We start from the raw sequence: 18,008 nt of genomic DNA on the forward strand, positions 1-18,008 counted from the left end.
GTGTCTCAGCTGGACGTGCACAACATCTGCTCTCCCACATCTCCTTTTCAGTATAAAAATCCAGTCCTTTCCATGGCATTCTTCTCTCTTGCCTCATTGCTGTAGAACAAAGGTGTCAGCAGCTCCAAGAGCTGCCAGGCCTCCAGGTTTTCCTGGATTTTAGGATGTCTGCATCCCTGTAAAGGCCCTGAGTGCCTTGTAAACAACACGGGCGTGGGTGTGCGGCATCCAGCACATCCCGGCCCTGCTCCCACGTGGGGACCAGCTGCTGGAACTGTACCACTTCCAGGCAGGAATTCCTGGCATTTCTTGGCAGGGGAGGAACGTCCCAAAGCTGCCTTTCCAATCCATGGCACTGGTCATCCAGTGGGAAGGCTGAACTGCAATACAGGAGCAGCTTCGGTGCTTTTCCTGAACTCCTGCTTGGTTTTCCCTCTGTTTTCCTTCCCACCCTGGTGCTGTCCAGAGGAGGAGGAGGAGGATGGAGAAGCTGGCACGGTGCAGTGTGAGTTTTGGCTCTGAGAAACTCCTCCATCCTTTTTTAGATGTGGAGCAGTTCTCGGATGAGATGAACTCCCTGAAATTCTGAGGAATCTCTGCTTGGGGTGCTTTCATCTCTTGCCTGTCAGCTGTTGTTCACCAACACAATGAAAATAAATCAGCCAAACTCCTCTCCTGAAAGGTCTTTTTAAAAAAAAGACCTCTTGCTGTTGCCACATCGTGTAAATCAAACTTTATTTTCCTCAAGGACTCGTGTTTGCTTGTGTGCCCTCCCTTTGGAGGAGGGCAAAAATACAGGAGTCTGGAATATTCCCAAAGGCAGGAATACAGTGCCATTCCCACAGGCTGAGATCATTCCATTGATTGCAGGAGGATGGGAATGACGCATGCGAAATCCTGGTGGGACCCAGCGCTGACCGAGCTCCATCTCTGGATGTTTCAGCTCTGACTGACCCATCCCAGAGCCAGCAGGATGCTGGTTATCCCACCAGAGAAATGCTGGAATCCCCATCCCTGGAGGGATTTAAGGGATGTGTGGATGTGGGGTTTAGAGGTGAGATAGTGGTTGGACTCGAGCTTTTCCACCCTAAATGATTCCAAGATTCTTTACCGGGAAAAGCTTCTGTACTGCTCGTTTTGCAGAGGGAATGGAGGAGCAGAAAGGCTGAGCATCCCCTTGGCAAAGGGGAAGAGAAGCAGGGAATTCCCAGGAACAGGAATGAAGTGCACAGAAGTGGCAAAACCATAAGCAGGGCTCCGAGCAGCTGCTCCTTATCTCTTCCTGAGCAGGCACATCAGGGAAGATAAAGTAAAAAGGGAAAAGATAACACAGATTGAGTCTGCCTGGCAGCCTGGCTCTCAGAGAGAGCTTTTCCCAACCTATTTACTTGTCAGAGGTGATTTTGGATGAGCCTGTGGGATCTTCAGAGAAAACCAAGGTTTTTTCTTCCTGTTTCGTGCCTTGCAAAAAGGGAATTTTCCTTCCTGGCATGAATTTTTGGCATTTCTTGGCTCGGGGTTGGTCCCGAGGCTGGATTGGTGTCACTGAGTGCTAAATGCCACCCCGTGGCTCACCCACATCTCTGATTCCCCACACACCAGTGGCTCCTCCGCTTTAAAACCAGCTCAAAACCAGTCATGTTTTAATGATATTGAAATCAGCTGCTCGTGGCCATTTGAGGAATTCCAGCCCGGGGTTGTGGATGTCTCAGTGGGACTGGAGCAGGGAAGGGAAGGCTCAGCACAATGAGGTCATCCTGGCTTTTCTTCTTGCTCAGCTCATCATCCCGCATCAGCTTTCAGGGATTATTCAGCCCCGTGGTTGGATCTGAGCAATGAGATTAAGGAGTTTCTGGGTCCTGAAAGCTTCTGGGGTTCTCCTTCCTCTGCTGTTCACTTCAGGAGGAGCTGCTGGTGTAAAAAATATCAGTGGTGGCTATTTTGGAGTTGGAAAAGAAATATTCTGGGCTTGCAGTGCCGGAGCTGGGAGTAGGAGCTGCAGGCCACAAGGCTTTGTTCCGGCACCTGTGGGAATATCCTGTGGCCACAGCATTCCATGGGACCCAGATTGGTGCTCCCAGGAAGGCTCAGCCACCCACGGGGAAGCACGAGGGATTAGCAGGGTGCTCTGTTACCGGTGGCATTCCAGGCTTCTCTCTGGGGACACTTCCTGGGGTGGTGTCACATTGTGAGGAATTAAGGGAATAGCCCAGGGCATGGAGACATGGATGCTCTGCTGATATTCCCACTCTAGAGCTGCTCTCTGCCTTGTTCTTGGGTGTCTTTTGGTCCTCACCCCGACAGTGAGGGCTGGGTGGAAGCCACTGGTGGCAGGAGACTCCTACTCCAGGCTGGGAGCGGTGAGAAGGAAAAGCCTGCACTGAACTCTGCGCAGCAGCTGTGACTCAGCAGCGGGAGCAGCAGGTTTTCCATGGAGCCCTCTCCTGCAAAGTGAGCTCCAGGCCTGGTTTTCATCGCCCAGAGTGGCAGCTCACGGCTCCTTCTCATCCCTCGGGCCACAGATCCATCACAGGCTGGATTTCCCTGGCACAGCTCCCCTGGGCCAAGGTGTGTTTTGTGTCTCATCCTCCCGAGATCCTCTGGCATCCCCGCTGGGAAATGGGATATCAACAACAGCAATTTAATGGCCCTGGCTGTCAAACAAAGCAGAAATACTCGATTTTAGTTGGGGGGTGGGTGGTGGGTTGACACCTTTTATTGCTGAAAACTGGATGTGATCCTGCCTGTCCCAGCAGGAGGGATGCTCCTGCTTCTCCTTGCCTGGCGTGGGGGTCCTGTGGGTTTGGGGGTGCTGAAAGCACCCCTTCCCCTCGGAGAGGACCCAGACCCTACAAACAGGGCAGGAGGGACAGGGCACAGCAGCAAAGCTGTTTATTGCCTGTGTCTGTTCAGCACCCCTGGGGAAACCTGGGGTGGATTTCTCTTGTCAGCCAAGCACGGGGGCTCTCAGGCCATTTTTGGGTTAATCTGTCCCATCACTGAGGCTCAGCCACCACCCTCTGGCCTTTCTGGAGCCTGGAGTGTGGTGAAATGAAGAGGAGGATCTTAATGGCACTTACTGGAAAGGTTGGCTGGCTCTGGGCTAGCTCTCGAGGGCACAGCTTGTGTTCCCTGGGATCTCATTCCCTGATTTTGTGCAAAATGCTTCTTCCAGTGCTCACTTGAGCTGCATCTCACTCTGGGGTGTCCCAGTCCTTCCCTGTGCCGCTGTGAAGGGAATTGGGTGGAGGAAAAAGAAGTTTTGCTTAACAAATTCTGTTTTAAGTGCTCTGCTAATCCAACCCCCTTGGCCCCAGCGGGATTTAAACATGTGCTTGTAGTTAATCAGGTATTTAAGTGGTTTTCTGACTTGGCAAGCCTGAGAGGAGATATCCCAGAGGAGAAGGAGGAGAGCAGAGTTGTGGCCTCCCGGCTGAAGGTGTTTGGAAATGGGGATGGTGAGGGCAGCAGTGTGAGTTTGGGGATGGGGGTTTAACTTGCTGTGACTCAGTTTCTCCTTTTGTTCAAGGGGGAGACATCAGAGATTACAAGAAAGGCAGTGGTTTGGTGAAACAGGGCGAGCTGGGATCAGTGTTTGTCAATAAATACATCCCAGCTGGCAGTGGAGGGCACAGCAAAGGTCCTGCCAGGGGCTGCTGAATTCCAGGACTGGCACCTCCTGGAGAGGAGGGCCCTGCCAGGCACCCAGGGTGAGACCAGAGGGGTTGAGAAAGGATTTTGAGGGAGATCACCTCCCCTCACTCTTTGAACAGCTACTTGGGGAACTCCCAGCTGTTTGTGGGGCTGCCCAGGAGAGGTTCCATGGAGTGTGAGGAAGATTTTCCCTTGGCTCATGGATTTCACCCCAGAGCCCCTGAGCAGGGTGGTTTTCCCACCTCAGTCTGATTTTCTCGCTGGGTATTTCTGCTGGGATTGCTCAGGAGGGGCTGCTCTGGGATTTGTCTCCACATAACCAGGCAGCATCACACAGCACTGGTGTTATTATGCAAAGTGTGGATTATTTAATCACACTAGTTTTTTTCTGCATTGATTTGCCATTGCTTTGAATCCCATTACAGGAATCTGCTTCATTAATGGACTTTGTCCATGCTCGAGATTAACTGGAGATGCTGGATTTGCAAATGAAAGAATTGAAATTCATGTTGTCCATGTTAATTACTTGAGTGATGCTGGCTTCCTTGGGGAAACCTTTATTTTTATTCCACTCCTGTTGCTTTGTCTTAATTCAGAAAACGAGTTTGGTGCTGTGGGATTGGGTTGGTTTTTCTCCTTTGCTGGAATTCCCTTTTAACTGTTGGGAAGGTACAAAGTGGTTTCATGGAATAGGCTGTTCCTGAGGATAAATTTTAATGCAAAAAAGGGTCAGGGAGCTTTTATTTCAATGTTTAGTTCAGCCCTACTTCCTCCTCTTTTGCTTTGAGCTAAAATCTCTCTGTAACTTGTTCCCTCTACATTTTTACCTTGCAAAATCTCTTAATTCCTGCTGTCATACTCAGCCAGATTCTTGTGCTGAGTGAAGCAAGCCAGCTGTAAGGAGTAATTCCACTATTTTTGCTGATGAAAAAACAGGGATATACCTGGATTTTGATATATCCAGGTATTGCTATTGATCCAAACCCATTTTTTCCCTCTGCTCCTGCAATGGTATAAATGGCCCAAAGAAAGAAAAAAAGAAAAAAAAAAAGGCTTGGCATGATTTTATGGGAGTCAGCTGCAATTTGTTCACTTAAATTATCTTTTTGTCATGCTCACATTATTCCACAGCAGCCAGCTTGGAGAGTTAATTGAATATTTGTGCCTCTCATAGATGCCTTCAATTACTTCCCTTGAATAACTCTGGCAGAGGGCTGTGATGAGGAATCACTGATGCTCATTTTCCGTATCAGAAATATCTGAGGTTTTATTCCAGCGCCTATTAAAGGATCCCAAAGCATTCCTCCAGTCTCCCACCCCGAAATTCCATCCCTTTGAAGCAAAGTTTAGCATCCATTGAGTGTTAACAATGCATCTCTTCGTGGCTAATGCAATAATAATCAGCTCAGGGCTTGGAAATGGAAGCAGGTTTTGGACAGCAGTTCTTGGGTTGCAGCCTCTCATTGTGTGTGCAGGAATGGATTGATTTCTTCTGGCTGCTGTGGGCGTGCCAGGAGGCTTCCAGGTGAGACAGGAACATCATTATTGATGCTGCAGGTTCTCTGGGAATTTCACTGCCTTGGGATGGTGTGGGAATGTTTCCCAGGGCTGGGCAGAGCTGTGCCTCAAAACAACCCCCCCCCCGATAAGTGTGGGCAATCCCCACCTCAGAATTTTTGGCTGCACCTATCAATCCCCTGAAATTATCAAGTTTCTTTCTCCATCGTTGGATTGCAACAGCTCTGCTGGCTGAGGAGGGCAAAGGGGGGCCATCAAAAGCAGCGTTTTTGAGTGGTTAAAAAAGCAAATGTGTTGTTTCACTTGGCTGTTCTGGGATTGCCTGCTCCTGGGAGCAGCAGATCAGGATGGGCTCAGAGAGGGCTTTTCACCCTTTGTACATCAGGAGACCCACGCTGGCCTCCTCCTGAAGTCTCTTGTGGTCACAGCTGCTGGGCCAGGACAACAAATCCTGATTCCCTCCTAAGCAGAGCCTGGCAGCTCATGCAGTGTTGTGTTAATTGTGAAGGGAGGGTGATTTGGAGAAGGTGGCTGGGTTAGAGCAGGGAGGAGTGAGAAGTGAGGACTCCCAGTCTCTCATTTGCTCTGTTAGACCAGAGCCAGGTGAGGCTGATCTTTCCTGCATCCTCCATCCCATCAGCCAAACCTCAGCTCTGGGAGGATCCCATGTCCTCTTGCTGTCCCAGGCAGAGGCTGCCTGACAGCAGCTGGGGACCATCTGGCCCAGCTCAGAGCATCTGTTCTGCTGCCATGCAGGGCTTTCCACAGCCAAATCCTGCTCCTTCCCTTGCCTCTTCCTTCTTCCCTTCCAATTCCCTGAACTTCCAGAACCTGAATTACCCGTGAGACTCGTGCCCCTTTCCCACGGCTTAACGAGAGTGGCTGGCACACGGAGTCACCCGGGGGAGGACAGAGGGGTGGGAGGATGGACTGGCAGCACCAGCCTTGCTGCCTCTTTGATTCATTGCTGAGGCTGGGCCATCCGAGGGAGGGTTTTTGGACTCTTCCCAGCAGAAAAGGGGTGTCTGGCTCGTGGAATGCTGTAGGTGCAGGTGGGGATGAGGTGCAGATTGCACCAAGTGCTTGTGGGCTCAGTGTTGATCCAACAGCTCCCATCAGCTGGAGTGGGTGTGGGGAGCCTGGTCTGGGATTCCAAGCAGGGAATTGTGTGATTGGAATGCTGCTCTTGTACCAGGAGCCGTTCACTTGCTGCAAGCCCAGACACCGAGGCGGTCTCTCACAGGCAGTGGAAATTATGAGGGCGAGTGATTCCTCCCCGTCTGACAGTGCCATCCTCTACTTGGGAATCTCTTCCCCTTTCCTGCAAGGACCCCAGTTCTGCTTCTCTCTTTTGTTCCTGTAAATACTTATTTCAGAGATCTGTGTGTGTTTACTGCTTGTGAGCACAAGAGCTGCATGCACAAATAAAAGTCTTTAGTGGCCATCGGGCATCTCCTGTCACCTTCCAAGGACAAGAGTTGTCTGAGCCCTGGGTTACCTCCAAAAAAACCATGGGGGCCTGAAGCAAATCATAAAAATCTGACTGATATTGATGGGTGATCAGCTGCACAACAGATGGGGCTGGTTTTGGCTGGGAGAGTGGGCACAGAAACCACGCAGAGCTCTGCGCTTGCCGTGCTGGAAAACAAAGGTGAGAGCAGCACGAGTGGGATTCTCCTGCTCCAGTTGCCTCAACATTGAATGTCTAGGATCAGCTAATTGGAGGGGCTTTTCTTGGCAGGTAACTGAGAGAGACAACCTCATCCAGGGACTGAGTCAGCCCAGCTATCTTAGGGTAGGATGAATCACTATCATCATATGAATGACAGTAGACTGAGCTTAGGTGACAGCTCTGGCTCCTTCCCTGACAGGAGATAATAGGCAGCCTGTCCTCCAAGTCCATTTTCCAGCAGAGGTCTAGAAGGCTTTTGCAAGTGAAAATAAGTTGGGGTTTTTTTTGCAGTTGGGAGCTGGCAGCACAGTGTGGTCGAGGCTGGGACTGATCCTGGGAATCAGCCCCGTGCTGGGGCAGTTCCCTCTGCAGCCCTGAGAGCTACAGGTCACAGGGCAAAAGGGATGATAAATTTGAAGTTCTGCTCCTGAGCTGTGGTTTGGATACTCCAGGCAGCATCTGGGATGCTCTAGGAAGTTCTTTGGGCAGACACAGGAGGATGGAAATGGCAGATTTTCTTCAATTGGTTATATTTTCTTTTAATGCTTCACTGCAGAGCTGTGAATGGGAGGCCCAGCAGCCAGACTGGAGTTAACGGGGTGGGTGTCGTGCAGGGGTGATGCATGAACCTTTTTCTTTGGGTTTTAGCCAGGGAATGTGGGGGGCTCTGGGTGGAACTGGCTCCTGGGAACTGAGGGGATGCAAGAGTGACCCCTCAGTTGTGCTTTGCTCAAACCCTCCTTAGACCTGCAGCTTTTTCTGCCTCTTCCCTTTGCAGGAGGAAAACTTGGTGGGATCACTCTCCTTGGGAGGGTTCTAAGGAGCCTCTGGTGCCTCTGGGCTGAGCCTGCTGGCGGGCTGGGCTGTCACCCATCCGTCTGGGAGCAGCAGGAGGAAGTGACAAGTCCCACCAGGAGCCATCTGGTGCAGCCTCTGTGTGGCCAGCAGGATCCTGGCTTGGGGCTGGAGCCCCAGCTGGAGCCACAGCCCCTGGCTTGGATGGAAAACCAGGATGTGGGCAGCTCCTGCTGCTTGAGGAGGGATGAGTGGATCATATTTGGTGAGCCCAATGCAAAGAGTTGTGTTAAAGGCAGTGGTGGATAGGAATTGTTTGAGTTATTCACAGCAAATCCTGGAGTCACCTTACCCAAACAGCATTTCCAGGCTTTTCCTGGGATCCCACTGGCTCTGTAAACCAGGAAAGCTGAGGCTACATCCACTCTGTTGAAGAAGTTTTAACTGTGGTCTGGCCAAGCTCCAGTTGGAGTCCCTGCCTTTGCCTGGCAGCGTGAAATAAAAGAGCATTTTTCTGCAATTCTCCTCGGTTGTTTATTATCTGGATGGCAGTGTCACATCTCTGCCCATTAATCCAGCTCTCCAAGTCCCTCCAATTCCAGCCTCCTGGAGGGAGTTCAAGCTGCCACCATTTATTATTTGAGTCAGTCTGCCAGGGAAGTGTTTGCTCCTTCCCTGAAGCATCGACTCCCTGCTCTCACTGCACCCTCGCTCAGGGCTGGAATGAGCAATTTGTGGCTCCCAAACCGATCTTAACTCTGTGAAACAGAAAATACCCCACATATTTAAACTCTGGTTTTACTCCAGCCTGGTGGGTTGGACACCAGGAGCGGTTGCTGGTTTGTGTGGAGGCTCCCAGGGTGGTTTTGTGATGCTCCATCCAGATGTGCTGGTCCCATCACAGCTGCCCAGTTGCAGCTGAGCTCCCAAATGCTTCCTGCCCTCCTCAAAGGTGCAAATTCGGGCATCTTTGTGTGCCTGAGGTCTGCTTTTTCCCAAAATGTGTTGGAACATCATTACCTTTGGGGTGCTTTGCTCTTCTCTCAACCAGAAATTGATTCCTGCCTCAAAAATCTTTTTGGGGAAGAGTAGAAGGAAGTGGTGAGACTTTTCCTCATAAAGGGTCGAGCAGAAGGATGTGTCCTCCATCCAGAAAAACGGGATTGAGTGGGGTTGAGTCACATCCCACCCCTCTCTCCGAGCTGACCTCCCTCCCCACACTGATCTCACCTCATGGAATCATTTTTCCCAGATAACTTGGAGCAGGTGATGGATGCAACACTGCATTAATCCTTCCCTTCTTTACAACACCGACCTCCCTGCTTGGAAATTCAGGATGCTGCCCTGAATTTAGTGGAGATAAAGGAGTTTGAGAAGAGGTGCTAGCCAAAACAGCAGCTCTTGGGATATTTGGGAGCAGCTGTGATGAGGTGTTTTGCACAGGAACCTCATTTGGGCAGCAATAACTCCGTGTTGGTGAAAACAACAACAGCAGAGGCTGCTTTCTCAATGACTCCTCACATGGACCTGCTGCATTTTCCCCTAATTACAGCTCCATTTGCAGTGATAAATGGTTTAATAAGCAAAAATGGGCTTGGCTGGGGTTGGTTATGGCTCTGTGTGGCTTGGGGGATGTTGGTCTCATGGAAACACAACTTGGAGCTTCCAAAGCCTGGGAGCTGCAGTTTTTGACAGCAGAAGGGAATAAAAGTTGTTTTACCTGACATGAGGGAAATGTAAGCTGGGGGTGCAGCTTTCAGATGTTTTGCTTGGGTGGTGTTGGTCTGGATCTGTTGGAGAGTGGATGGTGAGCTCTGAATTTTGGGGGAAAAGGGCTGTTTTGGTGGTTGTGCTGCAAACAACAGGTTGGGCACAGCATCCCTTCTGCAGAGTAGCAGGGCTGACCCGGCCTCTCACTTGGCTTGGGGTTTTCTTTTCAAGAATAGTTGGGTTTTCTTACACCTCTCATGGCTGTTGCTGGGGAATTTCTGTTGTTGGCTGCTGGAGGAAGACTTTACATTTTTGTGCTGGATTTTTTGATATAAAGTTCAAATTCAGGGTGGGATAGGTGGTTGGATTTTTTTGTGGGTTTTTGGTTTTTGTTTTTTTTTTTAAATCTAATAGCTTTACACTGCTTGATTTGCAGAAGACTCCTCCTGTGGGAGCTCAGCTGGTTGGTGGCAGGAAGCTCTCCTTGCAGTGGATAAGGATGGATGAATGGTTTGGCTTCCAGCTTCCTAAAGCTGGAAACAAGTGGGATAAACTGCAGAGAACTTGTGGGTGATTCCTGTTCGAAAATTCCCCTTTTTCCTGTCACCACCTGCAGAGACATTCCCATTTTCCTGTCACACGTGGACAAAACACCCCAGCAGAGTGCAGGGGTTTGGATCCACTCCTGAACACCCCTCTGATCTATCCTGAGACAGCCATGCCTGGCCCATAAATCCTATCACTTTAAACCCTTATTTATTTGAAATCTGCACTTGCTATCCAGGTAAAACCCCCTGGGAAAAGGGAATGTGCTGAAAAAAAGTGACTGGAGCCAGATGCTGGGCGTTTTCTGCAAAGCCAGTGATTGGTGATTTGCTGCTGACAGCATGAACTGGTGTTAAGTTATTAAATTGCAGATGAGTTCATCACTTGGCCTCGAACAAGTTTCAGCCTTGAGAGGCTTTAAAATATTGCATGTGGTGGAAAAGAGACAATGCTGGTGTGGCAGAGAGGTTGGGGGAGCAGCTGAGAAAGGCATCTGTGCATAAAAAATGTGGTACCAGCAGGGAGGAAGGAAGGCGCCATGTGAAAAACGTAATGTTCTCCCAGGAGAGAGGAGGAGAAATTCTCTGATTTATGAGCTGGACGTTTTAATTTTAGCTGAGGAGAAAATGGTGAAGAGTTTTGAGATGCTTGCAGAGAAGGGGTGAGATGCTGAGCCTGGTTCGATCCTGAGAGGTCCCAGTGTGAGCGGAATTAGTTGTCCCAAATCCCCAGCCTGGCCCTTCGGTAGTGCCTGGTGTTTGCCATAATGACCATGCACCAAATCCAGCTTTTATCTGATGTTTGCTTAATCCTAAAGCTGAGCTTTACCAAACTGGGAAGGTGACATCCACGCTGCTGTTTGGAAGAGTAGGAGTTTCCTTCGGGCACTTCCCTGCCCAATTTTTATTTCTTACTGTCTTGCAAAGGAGCCCAAGCTCTCTCCACGCTGAGATTAATTCATTTTCTTTTTGAAGTACAGCTTGGCAGAGGCCATAAATCCATTTGGCCACTTGATTTTTCCAACTGGGCAACTCAGTGGCTGGGTTGGGTTTTGGGCCTTGGATTTGTCATTCTGAGGCTTTTTTGGTGCTCCCAAGGCAGAGCAGCCTCACAAATGTGTGTTTTTTAACTGCCTCGGCTCTTTTTTGACTAAAAAACCAGTTTGCAGTCAAAGAGTTGGGGTTAACTCAGGCAGTGCTGCGGGGCTGATCCTAAAAATACCAAGGAAACCAGTGGGATAAACACTTGTCACCTCGTTTGTGGCCTGAGCTGTAATTGCTGTAATGTGAGATCCCTCAGGCAGCTGTGTCAGAAGGCACAATGGAATTTTTTTAAGTGTAGATGTTTGTTTTCAGCCTGTCTGAAATCACAAAGCATCAACACCTACAAGCAATGCGCTTTCCCGTGGGTTTTTTGGGGCTGGAGCATCTCTGAGCTCAGCACAAGCTTTAATTTATTGCAATTGATTTAATTTATTTATTGGCTTGTGTTTGCCACGAGGAAAATCTTTGAGCCGGGTGCCACCAGCTCCACGGGAAGTAAAAAGAGTTCAAAAAGAAAGAAAAAGAGTGTTTGGGTATTCTAGACACAAATTTGGATTTATTTGAGGTAAAAGGAGTACACTGAATATAACCCTTCCCCTCTCTATTCATACAGTGATGAGTTTGCTGCCAAAATCCCTCAAATTATTATGTCTAAGAATTACAAAGCATAGAAAGCAGCTTTGGAGGGGACCTCGGGACGTCTGGCCCATCCCTAGGGCAGGATCAGCTCCATCTGAACTGCTCCTGACACCACCTTGTCCAGTCCCCACTGGCAGAGCTTCCACCCCTTCCCAGTCAGTCTAATCCAGCATTTTGCTTTTCCCCCCACTCCAATCCATCCTCCTGCTGCAGTTTTAGGCTCGTTCTTCCCTCCCTGTGCCCCAGAGCACATCCATGCTGCACTTATTCTCCAGCTGCAGTTTTGTGTGGTGTTCCCTGGGGTCATCTTGGATTTTATCCTGTTGCAAGGGTGTCGTGAACTCAGTGGGTTGATGAGGGTGATCCTGCAGCCCTGAAGCCTCTTTGCTGGGCAACTGAAGGCCAGGAGTGCAACTTCCCTCAAGGTGACCCAAGGTGTCCCTTCCTTCTCTCTATCACCAAAACTGAGGGAAAAACAAAAACTCTCCAACACCATTTTTAGTGGGAGCTGCTGGGGATCGTTTTTCCCCTTGGCTCCTCCACCAGTGAGAGCTGATTTTAAGATCTGCTGGCTTTTACATCCCAGCTAACCTTGCTCCTTTGTCCTGTTCCCTGCAGGATTTAGGGATGGAGTCGACCTCTCTGGATGATGTCCTCTATCGATACGCCAGCTTCCGAAACCTGGTGGATCCCATCACTCACGACCTGATCATCAGCCTGGCAAGATACATCCACTGCCCCAAACCAGTAGGTGCCACGGTCTCCTCACGCTCTGGGATTGAGCTGGCTTGGGAAACTGGGAATGTGGAGCTTCTCCTTGAGTGCCAGGCAAAATTCCTCCCAGTTTTTGGTGGGTTTGGACCAAGAGGATTTTGCAGCTGAACAAGTGATATTTGCTAATATTGGTACTCCTTTTGGCTTGTGTGTGGCATTTTTAAGCTCTTCCTGGCAAGGGATCATCCATGGGTGGATGCCTGGACCCGCAGGCATCACTCTCCTGTATTTGCTGCTCATATCAGGTCTTTAATTTCCTGTGAGAGTGTCTGAAGGGATGGAGTCATTCACTGCTGCTTCTTGTGGATGTTTTACTCAGTTATAGCCTCCACCAGTGTTTAAAAAAGAAGGAAATTGCTTTTTTTTGGAAGCATTTACAGATTTCTTTCATGTCACGAGGCGAAGCCCCAAAGGTGCTGCTCGGGCTGTGTGTCTTCCTGGGCTGTGGTGTGAGTCTGAATCTGAAGGGCTTCATAAAACTCTGTGCACTCAGTAAAATGTGGTGGGAAGGGTGGAGTGGCTGCAGCAGCGTGCAGGGGACACCAGGGACCCACATCTCATCTCCAGACACCAAGGATGGCTGTCCCATGTCCTACAGTGTGACATCAAGATGGAGACACCCCCCTGTGCTGTGCAGGGATAGCCATAGATCCCATTCCCTGTGGAGAGTAAGATCTTTTCCTTCCTCCTCCCCCATGAGCTGGGAAAGTGGAGAAACCTCTCTTGCCGGGCGCGTTTCCAGGCGGAGAGGCCCCGTTCCCCTGCTGAGGTTGCCCTTTGCCAGAGCACTGTGACTAAGCTGGTTTCTCCTCCTGAGGGTGAGCCATGGCCAAGGAGAGCTCTGTATTCCCTATAAAAACACCCCGAGGCCACTCCTGAGTGTGGAGCTGCTCCACTGCCAAGCTCTGTCTCTCCCTTGTCCCCCTGCAGGTTTCTTTTGCCACCAAAGGCTGTGGAGGAGGCAGAGCCAGGGTAAGCAGAGAGATGCAAAGTCCTCATTCCTCTGCTCAGCCCTGGCAGGCACATCTGGTGACAGTTCTGGGCTTCTCAGGACAAGAAGAGCTCCTGGAGTGGGGCCAGAGTGGGGGGGACACAGAGGATGAAGGGCCTTGAGCATCTCTGACAAGGAAAGGCTGAGGGAGCTGGGGCTGTTCAGCCTGGAGAGGAGATGCTGAGAGGGGACCTCATCCCTGCCTGTCCCTGTCTGCAGGGACACAGCAATGGGACAAGAGGGATGGGCAGGAACTGATGCCCAGGAAGCTCCACCTGAAATTGAGGAAGAATTTCTTCCCTGGGCAGGTGAGAGCTGGAACAGAGACCAGAGAGGGTGTGGAGCCTCCTTTCCCTGGAGATACCCCAGAGCTGTCTGGACACAATCCTGAACCATGTGCTGTGGGACGACCCTGCTGGAGCAGGAAATTTGGGCCTTCCAGCCTGACCATTCTGGGATTCTGTGGTGGCAAAACCCCAAATAAATCAGCCTGTGCAGCACTGAGGCTCTTACTCTGCATGAGATGATTTTTGGATGTCGTTGGTGCTCTCCCCATCCTTTGCACAGCTCAAAGCACCACACCAGGCATGGATGGATGGATGGGTGGGTGTTGCCTTGGAGAGGGAAGCAGGATTGTGCAGGTGACAGAGAACAACTCCAGCAGCAGCAGCAGGGTTGTGCTGCAGCTCCTCATTGGTGGCTTTGCCTTGCTCAGGTTTGGGTGCCACCGGCTGTGCTTTAAACCCTTATTTTTTTTGGCAGCTGAGTGAAAATTAATTTCATCCCAGTGTTTCGTGGTGGTTTCCTGAGATACTGATGTTCTCTAAGTCCCCAGAAACTTTCATGCTTTAGTCACCAGTGTTATTTTCCAGTTTCCAGTCCTCTCTTCCCCCAGACCTATTTCACTTTGACAGAGCCTTGGCACAATGTGTGAGAACAGGAGAATGCTCAGGGCCAGGAGTGCTGCAGAAATGTTGGCTTTTGCTCTGCATCCTGTGGCACAAATATACATAAATACATAGGCTGAGGCAGCTGGGAGCTTGTCCTTATCCATCCAGAGGTGGATGGGCCTGACCTGGACCCTGGTCCCTGTTAACCTTCTCTTTTAAATATATCCCTGCTCAGGGTTATGGGGTCTTGCTTCCCTCCTCCCTCCTGGAGAGGCTTTCCTGACTCTCTGTACATTGCTTTTTTCACTCAGCTTCTATTTATACCACCCTCAGCTTAAAGGTGACCCCTTGGTCTCTCCTCTGAGCTAAAATAAAAATTGAATCGTTTTTCCAAGCCCTGGGTAAACACGGCCTGATCTGTATGGCCAGGAAAGAGTTGGCCTGGGCTCTCCAGTGTGGCTGGGGCATTCAGGGGATGCTTATTCCAGCCAGCAAATCCAAACCAGCAGCAAGGCAAGAACTGTAACTTGTGCTGGAGGAGGCTGGAGTGCTGTGAAAGAGGAATTTGGGATGTGGAAATCATTGGGGGTGAGTTTTGTTTGGTGGTGTATGGCTGGATTGCATCTCCCAGGCCCTGCTGAGATCCCAGCCTGTCCCAAGTGCTGGGGTGCAAAAGGAGCCAAGGAAAAGCTCTTTCCCAGATAATTTGAAGTCAGGGGTTGGATTTGGTCCCATCCCTGCTTATGAATGTGTGTGATGCAGTTCAAGCAAACCTTGGTGCTTGAGTGCAACTCTTGTCAACCTTTGGCCTCCTGAGGCCTCAGGAGGGGCAGATTTGCTGTTCAGGAAACTCAGATTGTGCAGGAAGTTTTCCAGCAAGGAAAGGGGGTGATCAAAGACATCTGAACAGGTGTTTTCTCTCCCATGGCCGGTCTTTTATCCTCCTGCCTCTCTTCAGTGCCAGCCTCATGGAAAAGGTTCCTTAGAGAGCAGCTCAGCTCCAAAGCCACTTCCCAAAACCCAGTGCCAGGGTAAGGAATCAGTGGGTGCTGCTGGTGCCTTCAGCCCTCAGGATGACGTCTGCCTGTCCCCATGGCCAGGAAAAGGGGACAAAATACCCCAGCAGAGCCACGTGGTGTGGGATGGAGCAGCCAGGACACCCCAAATCTCCTGCAGCTTCTCCGGTTTCCAGCAGGAAGGAGCTGAAAACACAAACTCTGCGTAAGAAGCAAAGGGCCCCCGTGAAAAATTCACAGCTCTCTGTGCCAGAAGGGATATCTGGCCTTGAACTCTTGGAAAATTAAAGCAATTCCCTTTTTTCCACAGAGCAAAGCCACGTGTGTGGATGACTGATGGCTGTGATAGGGAGTGAGTCAGGCTTCCCTCCAGCGTGAGGACTCCTTGGGTTTGGGATAAGCTCTGGGGGAATGGGGAGCCTTGGGCAAGGCTGGTTTGGGGCTTGTGACCTTGTGCTGTTTCACTGCATCCCCTAGGATGTACCTGGAAGCTCCTCCAAGCCCTGAAGGCTGCCCAGAGTGAGATTTTGGCATTGCTGATCCCCATCCTGCTGCTTTCTGCCAAGGAAGTCTTTCCTGCCAGGGAAAGGCTGGCACAGCAGCTTAGCAAAGCCCCATCCCAAAATCCAGCTTGGCCTGGCCATTCTCCTCCTGGTGCCTGCACCTCTTGGGCAGCAGCTCCTCCAGGACATCGGGTGGAAGATGTGATCCTGTTTTAACACAGGAGGCTGGATTTGGGTAAATAGCTCAGCTTGGAAGCTGTGTGCAACAGGGAACATCATCCTCACCTTCCCCACTGAAATTCAAGATACAGGGGGACAGGGAGAGTTTTTAAAAGCTCTTTTAAGCAGCTGGAGAGTGGAAGCAAAGTGGATTTTGCCCTGGGTGGATGGAAGATCTGTTTTCCTGTGTTATTTGAGCAATTTTTGTGTGGCCACATCCCTGGCTCTGATGTCTTTTCCTGCCTGAGCTCTAAATTGATGAAGTTTGCAGGATGGCTTTGATGCCATGAATTGTCACCCATGAAAACAAGAAAGCATGGAAAGGAAAAGTGGGTATTGTGACCTGGATTGAATAATCCATTTCTAACCCTCCTTCAGCCCTGTGGGATGAGGACTTAACTTGCAAATGATACTGAGATTTTTATGCCCTGCATTTTGAAAATGTGTTATTTCTGTCGGAGCTAAAATGAGCATTTTTCTTCTTATTTACTATCCCTCTGTGCTGTGCCATGTGGCTAAAACTGTATTAATAGCCTCAGTTTGTGCAGGATGAAGATAATCAGGGCACCACAACCACCAGCTCAGGGCCTTTATCCCCAAACCAAACCCATAGTACAGCTCCTCTGCCACATGTGTTATTATTTGAGCTGGAATTCAAATTATCATTCCACATTCCTGACATCAAATTTGTTTTTCATCAATATGAGCTGAAATGATGGGTATGAAGTGGTGACAGTTTGAGGGACGCTCCAGCACAGGGTGATCTTGTCAACCCCAGTGAGATTTTTACCTCTCCCTTTTCCTCTGAGGTGTGCAAGGAAAATCCCACCCAGCTCTCAGATTCCAAAGTGCTCCGAGAACACTGAGTATTATTTGCTTTCTGCTTTAAGAAACATCATAAAAGGAGCTGATGTATGACCAAAACCCCTCTGAACCCCCAAATATATGATATAAAAGCAAAGGGGACGATGAGGTTTCAACTTAATTCTGTATTAATGGCTCGCTCTGGTTTTGCTGGTCTTGCTCCAAGTGTGACAATCCCTCTTTGTGGGTATTAAGGACATCTGCAATATGTGGAGATGTCCTGGAGTAGGGAAAAAGGCTGGAAAGCTCAGACCCCACAGAGGGCAGTGAGTTCTTTGCAGATTGAGTTCTTTGCAGATTTGATGTTGTGCTCTCTGCTCTGCAAAAAACAGTGATGTTCCTTCCCTGAAGCTTTTGTGTGAGAGCTGAAGCTGAGCTGAGTGCCTGGAAAATGGGGGGAAATTGCACTTTGCAGGGGTTTTAAGCATTAAATCTAAAAAAGAATAATGGCAAGGTCTGGATGGGCTGTGATGGTTCCACGACTGGGAACTCGCTGGTTTTTTGTGTGAAATGGGACCTGAGCCCTGCCTGATCCAAACCCTGTGGGATGCAAGGAGGCCCCTGGATCCTTGTCCCTCCCAGCCTGAGGAATGTGCTCCCAGCATCCCAATTTCCACATGAAATTGGAAATGTGACCAGTTAATCACACTCTGATTATAAAATCCTTTCGGTTGGAAAAGTCTGAAGCTCATCAAGTCCAACCCTTAACAAGCCCAGCATGGCCAAGGTGACTTTTATCAAACTTTTCATCATTTTGGGTTGCTTAAGCCCAAAATCTCACTGCCAGCTGGCAGAATTGCCAGGCCCCTTTTTTTCTCAGCTCCCATAATACCAGGACGACCTTTCCCAACCATCTGCAAAGCCCTGGAAATGCCACAGGGTGGATTTTTATCGGCTTGGAGATGGATTTTTGCAGTGCCTCCCAAATGTCAGGTGCGAGGGATGTGCTCAGCTGCCCATCTTTCTTCCCCCAGAGCATCTTGGTGACAGCAGTTGTAGGTGATGGGTATCATCACATGGGTTGGATGATGAAATGATTAAAAAGAGGATTTAAAAAAAGTGGAAAAGATATTTCAGTTACCTGTGGGTGAGGCTATAGTTCCCCAGTTTAACTTTGAGTCTTTCCTCAGGACCTTTTCACTTTTCCATCTCTGAGTGTCCCCAAGGGAAGTGA

The 18,008-nt window shown here is 49.8% G+C and overlaps 1 protein-coding gene across 1 annotated transcript in view; it reads left to right on the plus strand.

Annotated features, from left to right (window-relative positions):
- Window positions 1–18,008, plus strand: part of LRRC75A (leucine rich repeat containing 75A) — a 58,128-nt gene that overhangs the window by 10,739 nt on the left and 29,381 nt on the right. Inside the window, exon 2 of the mRNA XM_010402635.4 lies at window positions 12,196–12,324. Within this exon, the coding sequence (XP_010400937.3) occupies window positions 12,196–12,324 (129 nt within the window). The remainder of the gene's footprint in view (window positions 1–12,195; window positions 12,325–18,008) is intronic.

Source organism: Corvus cornix, chromosome 19 (genome assembly GCF_000738735.6).
Source record: "Corvus cornix cornix isolate S_Up_H32 chromosome 19, ASM73873v5, whole genome shotgun sequence".
Classification (NCBI taxonomy): Eukaryota; Metazoa; Chordata; class Aves; order Passeriformes; family Corvidae; genus Corvus; species Corvus cornix.